The following is an 11,825-nucleotide window of genomic DNA, read 5'->3' on the forward strand; positions in this document are numbered from 1 at the left end:
GTTTTTTTAGATGATCTGTAGTGTCAAATGCTTTTTTGAGTTCCATAAAATATGACAATAATTTCTCTTATCTATTGCAGTAGATTTTTCCTCAGTTAATTCAATTAGTGCCACTGATTTTGAATGATTACCCCTGAAAGTACATGGACTGCTGCTCAGTAGCATCCTTCTTGGTCAGTTCCCTTATTTTAGTTTTTTTCATACAGACTGATCAGTAACTTCATGAAAGAATCGGTCATAGGCTGTTTTGTTTCCACTCTAAACTCGTTTCATCTTGCATTGATTCACTCTGTAAAACCAAATAAAGAACAGAAACTAACAGGAAAAAAGCAGCACGAGCTCTGGAGGTGTTGGAGTTCTGTAATGAGTCAGCAGGAGGCGCTACCTTCCACAGTCAAACCGGAAACGCCTTGTGCGCATGTGCAGCAGGACCAGCTGAGGTTCCGTCGAGGCCGTTGGAAGTGTTTTTCAGAGCTATTTTTTATTTTCTTGTTTTTGTTTTTTGCTCTCCGGTGAAAGATGGCTGGGACCGCGCTGAAGAGACTAATGGCGGAATATAAACGTGAGTTACGTCACTGAACCTTCAGCCAATCATAGAACCTGTAGCGTTAGCAAACAGGCTAAACTGTGTGCAGCTGTAGTTCTGCTGTACAGAACTCTGCTAAAAGATGTGGCTCCTCAGTGCGATCCAGAACATTCCTCACAGACTAATCATTTTAGCATCGACCGGTTCTCAGACTGAACCATAAACACAGCTGATGGTTTCTGTGAGCCGATATAAAGATTAAACACGAGAAAAATGTCAGAAACTGTGTAAAAAGTCAGAGACGCAAATGAGAAGATGTTCTGTGCTAAACGGTTAAAATCACAACTGGCTTTGCAGCGTTAGCTTTGCTGGCCAGAAGGATTAGCCTGAGAGCCACACCAGTTAATCCAGTTTAAACTGGTTATTGTGCCAGTTTGGATATCCAGCGTTTGTTCAAACTACAGAGTGACTTTCTTATTTGTTTCTGTAGTTTTAAGCCGGATTCTCGCGCGGCGTCTGCGTGCGGTCGGTTACGGTGTAGCTGACGCTGGTGAGTTTGCGCTGCTCTCGAGCGTAGGGGGAACGCGACGTTTTATTTTTATGTTGCAGTTTCTCCTCCTAACCTGAAGGTGGCAGCAGGGGCGGCATTGGCCGGTAAACTGACCAGGTCGGAGTTCTTTTGATGGTTCTCTTCAGTTCAGTGGTTTTTCTTGTTTTAAAACAACAATGGCGGCCAGTATGGTTCAGTGTCTTTATTAGCTTGTTGAAGAAAATGAAGAAATAATTCGGTCAGCTTCTCATCAACTTGATTCATTGGGTGGTGTTTTTAAAACACAAATTCAGATATCCAGAAACTCGTAATCCCTAACTGACCAATCACAAGGGATTACATCTGCATAACCGTCTGCGTAGCAGGGGTGCACGTCAGGTCTGGAAGAGGTGCGCAGAGTTAGCATAATGCAGTGGTTCCTGTCATGAATGGCGGGCGTCGGAAGAGGTGAGGACCCAGTTGCAGGCAGGAGGCAGAATCGGTGCAAGGAAATAAGATTTATTGCCAGGATCCAAAACAGGAAACACTAACCAGAGGGAACAGGCAAACATGAATGATGAGGATCCGACAAGGAACAACAGAAAACCAGGAGTACTTATACACTGAGGGAGTAACAAGACAAGTGGATGACTAATCAGACCAGGTGAGCTAACGAGGCAGGAACAGAAAACCACAGCACACAAGGAAAACTAACTAAACATAAACAAAAACATGAACTGAAAACCTATAATCATGACAGGTTCCAAGCAGGGGGACGGGTCTCGTAGGGGGGCGCAGCAAGGCTAAATAAAAAGCAGGTTAAAATCATAGACAGTATATAAAAGATGGACGGAGCCTCTGTGACGTCACCCGTAGCAGGGCTGCTCGATTATGGGAAAAATGATAATCACGATTATTTTGATTGAAATTGAGATCTTGATTATTTAACACGATTAGAGAAAGAGAGAGTGTGTGTGTGTGTGTGTGGGGGGGGGGGGGGGGGGGGGGGGTCATTTGAAGCTTGTCTGTGGTAATACAGACTAGTTTCTTTCCACCAGGTCCTCATAGCTATTGATTGTCTCAGACCAGCAGCTACGTTCTGCCCGGCGTGATCTGGAAAAAAATAGTCATTTCGTTTTCACGTTGAAATCCGCGTAACAAAATGGAGCACGACATTTATATCCGGCTTTATGATGCGGCTTGGTCCACAGTGGTGGCGAAACATTGGACCGTAGCCACGTCCTTCACGCCACCCTCACCACACTCATCATCCAGGGCAGGAGGGACAGTACACTAACATGGAGACGATATGCAGTGATGCCGTTTGTCCAACGTGTTGATGAGTTTCTTAAATCCAGGTTGTTCTCTGTGTTAACTGAGAAAAAAGTTCTGTTTGTTTATAATGTTTGTTGTCTCTGTGTTTCTGGAAGCTGGCGGAATATTTAGTCGCGACTCAAAACTAAACATCTTTCTATTTTCTTGTGTTGCCCCTGTGTGCACGTCTGCGTGAACGAGCGCAACATTTCACATGCACAAATGTCGTCTGTCCCTTGGCTGGAGGGTGGCCATTTTTTACCTCATCACACAAGTTCCATAGAAAATGATGGAGAAGAAGCGACGTGGCCTCCATGTGTCCAGCCCTTAACTGGCGCTGAATAAAACTAAAGCGGTCGGGGCTATGGGAGGAGTCTGCGGCAGCGGGAGGAGTCTGCAGCAGTGGGAGGAGTCTGCAGCAGTGGGAGGAGTCTGCAGCAATGCTAGCTGTGCCCTATTTGCAACTGAAAAGAGCACAAGAGGAAACTGTGAAGGACAAAAATAATCTGGGGTCTCATTTATAACCGTTGCGTACGCACAAAATGGGGCCTGAAACTGGCGTACGCCTCTTTTCACGCAAAGGTTGTGATTTATAAAAAACAAACTTGACGTGAAAATGTGCGGTCTTTCACGGCAGCTCTGACCCATGCGTACGCTGGTTTTGGAGGCTGGGGGAATTGGCGACACAGATGGAGAGGTGGGGAATTAACAACACACTGCATCCAGAGTCCTCTTGTGGCAGCGTGGGGTCCTGTCACCATGTCTCCAATTAATTTTGCGCTCTGGCTGTATGACCGCAGATGTGATTTCGGCTCACTGGTCAGCGTGCATGACTTCAACCCGGCAAGAGTTCATAACCCGTCTCCGCTGTCTATGCGTCCTGCTACACTCTTCCACATCTAATTTCCCTAAATATCAAATATTAATAGATAGAGAATAGATATACTTTAAAGTATAAGAAGGATTCATAACAGCAGTGTTATATGCTGCACAGGTGAGCTATAACCACACAGCCTAAGGACCTTCCAAATAAATAGAAAGCTAAGAAAAATAAATCTCCTATCAACATATAATCAATTTGCCCACCAACGCATTCTCCTCCCCAGTGATCACCAAGGCTCTGTCCCGCTCACAGAGTTAACTGAGGTAACTATGTGTTGCCACTCATGACACTTACTCTTATTTGTCACACCACTACTGTGGCTACCAAACAAAATAATTTTTCGACTCTCCACCTCACTCACTAATGCATCGATTTCTGCCTCTGTGAAGTTGCGTTTTTTGGTTCGCTTCCCTGCGGTTGCCATTGTTCATGGATCACAAAATGGATCAGCTGGCTCATTTTAATACACGCTGAGGTACTTTGCATTGACCATTTATGGTGGAAAGTGGGTGTGTAGTGGGCGGAACATGAGCCAAATTCACCTGCGCAAACTTCAAGGACGAGTGTGATTTATAAAGGAGAAATTGCTTGCACCTGTGCGTACGCACGGTTTTATAAATCAGAATATTTTATGGCGTACGCCAACTTCCGGTTTTGGGCGTAAGTACACTTTTAGTAAGAATCCTACGCACAGTTTTATAAATGAGACCCCTGGTCCTTTCATTTTTATGATTGTTGAAAACCCAGATCGTAATTGTGATTAAAATTCAATTAATCGCTCAGCCCTACACTGGGTACCAAAGTGCTGCCATACAAACCATTTAACGGGACATCCTCAGTCAGGCGTGATTCTGGCTGCTGCTGCTTTCCTTCGTGCCAGTTTCTGGCAGACTAGACGTTGCATGGCACGTTACCGCCCTCCCACAGGGTACGGTCTGAAATAGTTCAGTCTTAAAAACCCAGATCGTAATTGTGATTAGATTGTGATTTAGATTCGAGTCCCGGAAAATCTAAAAATGGGCAAAGAGGTGGAGCTGAGATCAGCACTCTTACGTGTGTGCGCTGTAGTGACGCTGTCGTGGGTCAGCACCAACCAGACGGAGCACGGACGTTCTGAACTTACCGGTAGGGATGTTCCAGCGTTTGACGGCGATTCTTCTGCTGCTTTAATTTCCAGAATGAATTTCCAGCTCTTGATTTTACTTTCTATTGTTTCCTCCTGACTTAACCCCACCTGTAAACTACGTCACCTCCTACGCCGACGCAGGGTCCCCCTCCGATTGGCTGAACATGAGTTAGAACGCAGCTTATTTAATTATTGTAAGGTATATGACACTCCTACATGCTGCCTGATGGCAGCGCCGCTCCGTTAATACCTTTTCAGGGACAATCCGTCCATCTAAGTTCTTCCAAAATTCAAAATAATGTTCACATTTGTTTCTGTACGTCATCATCCTTTATGCTATTAAACGCCTTCAAATGCCTCATCAGTGAAACAAAGAATAACTGTGGTCAGGGATGGAGGAGATCGGTAGCATGCTGCCGTTTACATGATAGAATAACTTCATATTACATCAGTACGAAACAGTCTCCGGTAACGCTAAGTCGGTGCCGCAGTTATTCAGCTCTGGAAAACTGGTTGAAAATCTCGCCCATTCCGCTACGTCAGCAAGATGGCGTCTGTTCAATGCGCGTAGCGTTCATCGTTTCACGCTAGGTTTACGGTCGAGTTTATGCAGCATGCGGGTACTTTCAGAGTTCACGCTGAAACTTTGAGCTTAAATGTGGTTGGAAGTATAGAAGTAGGCGGAGCCTCCAGGTTTCTTTCTTTAATTTATTTTGGCCTTTTTTTCCTTTCTGATCATCAGATTTGACCCGTTTGTTCGAAGTTCCCTTCCAGTCCAGTTCTAACGTGTTCTGCTTGTGGACAGTAATGCTGTGTTTGTGTTTCAGAGCTGACCCTGAACCCACCTGAAGGCATCGTTGCAGGTGAGAAACCCGGCCGATGCGGTCTTCGTCCTGTTGGTTCTGCAGAGTTTCTGTCCGGTCCAGTTCGTGCTGCTGATTGTTGACGGGGATGTCTCTGTCCTCATACCTGTGTCCGGTCATCTGGGCCGGGTGTCAGATACTTGTACCCAAACACACCCAACCAGACGGTGAACGGACCAGAACCACCTGGATGCCGCCTCCCACCTGCTCCAGTCAGATGTTCAGAAAGCTTTAATCCGCCTGAGTTCTGATCGGGTGTTCAGGCTGGGTCGTGGTTCTGCTTGTTATGGTCCGAGCTGCTGGGAACCTGGTTCTGAACTTTCAGACACCTTCGGACCAGTTCCTTCTGCAGTTCTTCAGAAACCTTTATCATCGGAGATGGAACCAGTTTTGTTTGGACCCAGAGTCGGATGTTATGAGTTTGATAACTGGGCCAAAAGCGGGTCGGGCTGCTAATGAGCAGAACCCGTTTACACCAGGTCCCAATGGGACCGTCGGGTCGGTCCGCTGGAGCCTCCCCAGATCTTTAGGACCTGGTTCTAGGGTCAGGATTTTATCCGAGCAGGTCCACAGTCCAGAAACTAGCTGCTTCCAGAGAATCTGGGAAAGGAGTCAGCTGGATTAACCCTGGTTTTATTGGGTTTAGTAGCTTTACTGGTTCTACTGGCTTTACTGGTTTTACTGGATTTACTGGTTTTACTATCTTTACTGGCTTTACTGGTTTTACTGGCTTTACTGGTTTTACTGGCTTTACTGGTTTTAATAGCTTTACTGTTTTTATTGGGTTTAGTAGCTCTACTGGTTCTACTGGCTTTACTGGTTTGACTGCCCTACTGGTTTTACTGGCTTTACTGGTTTTAATATCTTTACTGTTTTCATTGGGTTTACTGGCTTTACTTGCTTTACTGGCTTTACTGGTTTTACTGGCTTTACCGGTTTTACTGGCTTTACTGGTTTTAATAGCTTTACTGTTTTCATTGGGTTTACTGGTTTTACTGGCTTTACTGGTTTTAATAGCTTTACTGTTTTCATTGGGTTTAGTAGCTCTACTGGTTCTACTGGCTTTACTGGTTTTAATAGCTTTACTGTTTTTATTGGCTTTACTGGTTTTACTGGCTTTACTGGTTTTACTGCCCTACTGGTTTTACTGACTTTACTGGTTTTAATAACTTTACTGTTTTTATTGGGTTTACTGGCTTTACTGGTTTTACTGGCTTTACTGCTTTTACTTGCTTTACTGGTTTTACTGGCTTTACTGGTTTTAATAGCTTTACTGTTTTCATTGGGTTTACTGGCTTTACTGGTTTTACTGGCTTTACTGGTTTTACTGGCTTTACTTGCTTTACTGGTTTTACTGGCTTTACTGGTTTTACTTGCTTTACTGGTTCTACTGGCTTTACTGGTTTCAATAGCTTTACTGTTTTCATTGGGCTTAGTAGCTCTACTGGTTCTACTGGCTTTACTGGTTTTGCTGGCTTTACTTGCTGTACTGACTTTACTGGTTTTACTGGCTTTACTGGTTTTACTGGCCTTACTGGTTTTACTTGCTTTACTGGCTTTACTGGTTTTACTGACTTTACTGGTTTACTGGTTTTAATAGCTTTACTGTTTTTACTGGGTTTACTGGCTTTACTGGTTTTAATAGCTTTACTGTTTTTATTGGGTTTACTGGCTTTACTGGTTTTAATAGCTTTACTGTTTTTATTGGGTTTACTGGCTTTACTGGTTCTACTGGCTTTACTGGTTTTACTGACTTTACTTGCTTTACTGGCTTTACTGGTTTTACTGACTTTACTGGTTTTACTGGCTTTACTGGTTTTACTAGTTTTACTGGTTTTACTTGCTCTACAGGTTTTACTGGCTTTACTGGTTTTACTTGCTTTACTGGTTTTACTGGCTTTACTGGTTTTAATAGCTTTACTGTTTTCATTGGGCTTAGTAGTTCTACTGGTTCTACTGGCTTTACTGGTTTTACTGGCTTTACTTGCTGTACTGGCTTTACTGGTTTAACTAGTTTTACTGGTTTTACTGACTTTACTGGTTTACTGGTTTTAATAGCTTTACTGTTTTTACTGGTTTAGTAGCTTTACTGGTTTTACTGACTTTACTGGTTTTACTGGTTTTGTTTTTACTTGTTTTCTGGTTTTGCAAAGATGGGAGTTTCCAGAATGTTATGATGATTTATGTGTCTCAGGTTTTTCATCGTGATCCAGATTCTGACCTGTTCAGGTTTACTGATTCTGGTTTCAACCAGTTTTTCTCACTTCTGCTGTTTGGGGTGTTGTGACTAATCCTGGATCAATAATTTCTCTCAGCAACACATCCTGAACATCGTTGTTGATCCATTCACCCCGAAAGGGAATGCTGTTCGGTCAGGATCTTACTTCGTAGCGTGTGGTCTTAGACTCCGCCCCTTGGTGTTAGAGCCCGCCCCCTGACCTGATCAGTGATCAGATCTGTCTTTGTTCTGCAGGTCCAGCCAACGAGGAGAACTTCTTCGAGTGGGAGGCGCTCATTATGTGAGTACTGACCCACATGACACATCGTCTCCATGGAAACAGACCCGTCCACTTTATTTATATAAAACAATAAAAACACAAAGTTCTTCAGTTAGTAAACAAAATTATTACAACAAATAAAACAATAATAAACAAAAAGAAATTCAAGGTTAGAAGTTAAGAAAACACAAACATGTTCCAGACCTGAACCAGAACCAGTCATCAGTACTGATGTTGCCCCAAAGCCTGCGTCAAGTAACGGGGGCGTGTCCAAATGAAGCCTGAAGCCAAGTCCGTATTATTTTCCTGAACGTCACATGACCAGTCACATGACCAAAGACAAATGTGGTCCTGTTTCCCCTGATTCACACGAATGTCTCGTGTGATTCGGGCTGCTGAAAAAATGTAAGAAATGTTCTGCGTGATTCCAGGTGACGGTGAAGAAACACAACACACGCAGCGCTGACCCACGCAGCACTGACCCACGCAGCACTGACCCACGCAGCACTGACCCACGCACGACGCAGCACTGACCCACGCAGCACTGACCCACCCACGACGCAGCACTGACCCACCCACGACGCAGCACTGACCCATGCAGCACTGACCCACGCAGCACTGACCCACCCACGACGCAGCACTGACCCACGCAGCACTGACCCACCCACGACGCAGCACTGACCCATGCAGCACTGACCCACCCACGACGCAGCACTGACCCATGCAGCACTGACTCATGCACCACTGATACATACTGCGGAAGCAGAAGACGTCAGCAGTTTGGGAATAATTTATATTCGAATAAGATAAGATTTAACTTTAATCTGCTGAAATGATAGATAGGTAGGTAGGTAGGTAGGTAGATAGATAGGTAGATAGATAGGTAGGTAGATAGATAGGTAGGTAGGTAGGTAGGTAGGTAGGCAGGCAAGTAGATAGGTAGGTAGATAGGTAGATAGATAGGTAGATAGGTAGGTAGATAGGTAGATAGATAGATAGATAGATAGATAGATAGATAGATAGATAGATAGATAGATAGATAGATAGGTAGGTAGGTAGCTAGATAGGTAGATAGGTAGGCAGGCAGGCAGGCAGGTAGGTAGGTAGGTAGGCAGATAGATAGGTAGGTAGGTAGGTAGGTAGGCAGATAGGTAGGCAGGTAGATAGATAGGTAGGTAGGTGGATAGGTAGGATTACTTTATTCATATATTTTAATTATAGATTTAAAATACAGTTGCATCATTGTGTTTTTATCTCCTCCAGTATGTAGTTGACGTCTTGGTGGACCGCTGGACAGGAAATGACCAGCAGTTCGACCAGATGAGCTGTAAACGGGGCCTCCAGTAACGACCAGAAAGACTCAACACATTCATTCATTAAGCCATCACTAGTCATCGGTCCGGACTTAGAAACCTTAAGAGGTTCAGATCTGGTTCTGTTCAGGTGTTTTCATTGAACAGTAAACATTAACAGGCCTATCAGTCTTCAATAAGATGAACCGGTTCTGGTTTAGCTCTGCAGCCTGGACTTGGTCAGAACCAACACCTGCTTTAACATGATGTCAGTGAACGCAGCAGCAATGTTGGCGTGACAGCTGCCCTTCAATTTACCTGCAGCGTGTTTAGACATACCTGATGACATCATCATGGCCACACCCTGTCATTACCCCCACCCCCCACATGTTTGTTTTTTTTCTTCTTCTGGTGTTTGTTATTGTTACAGAAGGTAAAAAAAAAATCAGCTGATCAGATCAGTCTGTGACTTTTTGATCCGTCCAAACCCAGACAGGTGTCACATGATGGTCTGAACTCAGCTGATCAGATTTTCATCAAACAGCTGCGCTGATAAAATCTGATTGGCTGAGCAGATATCCAATCAGAGCGCACGCTCAGTGACCAGTGAATCAGACCAGATCCCGGAAGGAAGGCAGACCGAGATCAGATATTCAAACCTTCTGTCCACATCAGAACCGGCTTGCATGACCGGTTCCTTTGGACCGTAGCCAGATGTGGACATGTCTGGGGTTTTCAGGACCCTGGTGTCGGTGTGTGTTTCAGGGGTCCAGAGGACACATGTTTTGAAGGAGGCGTGTTCCCGGCTGTCCTCAGCTTCCCGGCAGATTATCCTCTCAGTCCTCCGAAGATGAGGTTCACCTGCGACATGTTCCACCCCAACAGTAAGTTCACCTGCAGCACACAGGCTCCGCCCACTCACCACACGACCAGTCAGGTAACACAGAAACCTGCTGAGACAGCTGATCCCACTTCCAACCTGTTATTGGATGAGTCAACACGCCATTAGCGTGTTGTTAGCGTGTTGTCAGAGCTGTGATTAGTGGGCTGATGTCATGATGTCATAGCAGAGACCGTCTCGCTCAGGCTGATTAGAGGGCAGAGCACTGAGCCACGCCCATCATCTTCACCACCACCATCATCATCCTCGTCTCCACCAACATGTCCCTGAACTTCCTGCTGAAACTGGGTCACCTGATCCTGCATCAACCACCTGGTCAAACGTCTCCGATTTCAGAGGAACGCGGTCTGAGCTCCATCTCTGGATCCACTCAGAACCACCTGACACCCCCACCCCAGGTAACACCTGTCTCACCTGCTGGAATCATTTGTTCTGCAGCAGAATGTCCTGCTCCATCTGCAGGTGAGGACAGGACAGGTTAGGACTGGACAGGTTAAGACTGGACGGGTGAGGACAGGACAGGTGAGGCCTGGACGGGTTAGGACAGGACAAGACAGGTGAGGCCTGGACGGGTGAGGACAGGACAGGACAGGTGAGGCCTGGACGGGTTAGGACAGGACAGGTGAGGTCAGGACGGGTTAGGACAGGACAAGACAGGTGAGGTCTGGACAGGTTAGGACAAGACAGGACAGGTGAGGCCTGGACGGGTTAGGACAGGACAGGTGAGGTCAGGACGGGTTAGGACAGGACAAGACAGGTGAGGTCTGGACAGGTTAGGACAAGACAGGTGAGGCCTGGACGGGTTAGGACAGGACAGGTGAGGTCTGGACGGGTTAGGACAGGACAAGACAGGTGAGGTCTGAACAGGTTAGGACAGGACAAGACAGGTGAGGTCTGGACAGGTTAGGACAAGACAGATGAGGCCTGGACGGGTTAGGACAGGTGAGGTCTGGACGGGTTAGGACAGGACAAGACAGGTGAGGTCTGGACAGGTTAGGACAGGACAAGACAGGTGAGGTCTGGACAGGTTAGGACAAGACAGGTGAGGCCTGGACGGGTTAGGACAGGACAGGTGAGGCCTGGACGGGTTAGGACAGGACAAGACAGGTGAGGTCTGGACGGGTTAGGACAGGACAAGACAGGTGAGGTCTGGACAGGTTAGGACAGGACAAGACAGGTGAGGTCTGGACAGGTTAGGACAGGACAAGACAGGTGAGGTCTGGACAGGTTAGGACAGGACAAGACAGGTGAGGTCTGGACAGGTTAGGACCAGACAGGTGAGGCCTGGACGGGTTAGGACAGGACAGGTGAGGTCTGGACGGGTTAGGACAGGACAAGACAGGTGAGGTCTGGACAGGTTAGGACAGGACAGGTGAGGCCTGGACGGGTTAGGAGAGGACAGGTTAGGACAGGACGGGTGAGGTCTGGACGAGTGAGGCCTGGACAGGTTAGGACAGGACGGGTGAGGCCTGGACGGGTTAGGACAGGACAGGTTAGGACTGGACGGGTTAGGACAGGACGGGTGAGGCCTGGATGGGTTAGGACAGGACAGGTGAGGTCTGGACGAGTGAGGCCTCGACGGGTTAGGACAGGACAGGTGAGGCCTGGACGGGTGAGGACAGGACAGGTGAGGTCTGGACGGGTTAGGACAGGACGGGTTAGGATAGGACAGGTGAGGCCTGGATGGGTGAGGACAGGACAGGTGAGGCTTGGACGGGTGAGGACAAGACAGGTATGGTCTGGACAGGTGAGGTCTGGACGGGTTAGGACAGGTTAGGACAGGACGGGTGAGGTCTGGACGAGTGAGGCCTGGATGGGTGAGGCCTGGACGGGTTAGGACAGGACAGGTTAGGACAGGACGGGTGAGGCCTGGACGGGTTAGGACAGGACAGG

The 11,825-nt window shown here is 46.7% G+C and overlaps 2 protein-coding genes across 8 annotated transcripts in view; both read left to right on the forward strand.

Annotated features, from left to right (window-relative positions):
* Positions 1-389: 389 nt before the first annotated feature.
* The window catches only part of ube2g2 (ubiquitin-conjugating enzyme E2G 2 (UBC7 homolog, yeast)), a 16,021-nt gene continuing 4,585 nt past the window's right edge, over positions 390-11,825 (forward strand). The window contains exons 1-4 of the mRNA XM_042002408.1: positions 390-562; positions 5,206-5,241; positions 7,715-7,760; positions 9,797-9,915. Of these exons, the coding sequence (XP_041858342.1) occupies positions 520-562; positions 5,206-5,241; positions 7,715-7,760; positions 9,797-9,915 (244 nt within the window). The 5' untranslated portion in view covers positions 390-519. The remainder of the gene's footprint in view (positions 563-5,205; positions 5,242-7,714; positions 7,761-9,796; positions 9,916-11,825) is intronic.
* The window catches only part of LOC121650721 (putative uncharacterized protein DDB_G0290521), a 3,807-nt gene continuing 1,912 nt past the window's right edge, over positions 9,931-11,825 (forward strand). The window contains exons 1-3 of one of the 7 annotated variants that reach the window (XM_042002410.1): positions 10,526-10,554; positions 11,680-11,724; positions 11,770-11,825. The exon at positions 11,770-11,825 is cut by the window's right edge and continues 1,912 nt beyond it. The gene's annotated coding sequence lies outside the window, so the exon portion shown is untranslated. Of the gene's footprint in view, positions 10,410-10,525; positions 10,555-10,844; positions 10,880-11,206; positions 11,635-11,679; positions 11,725-11,769 lie in introns of those variants that run through there. The other 6 variants (XM_042002411.1, XM_042002414.1, XR_006012321.1 and 3 more) reach the window with 6 other exon arrangements.

Source organism: Melanotaenia boesemani, chromosome 12 (genome assembly GCF_017639745.1).
Source record: "Melanotaenia boesemani isolate fMelBoe1 chromosome 12, fMelBoe1.pri, whole genome shotgun sequence".
In the NCBI taxonomy this organism is placed as follows: domain Eukaryota; kingdom Metazoa; phylum Chordata; class Actinopteri; order Atheriniformes; family Melanotaeniidae; genus Melanotaenia; species Melanotaenia boesemani.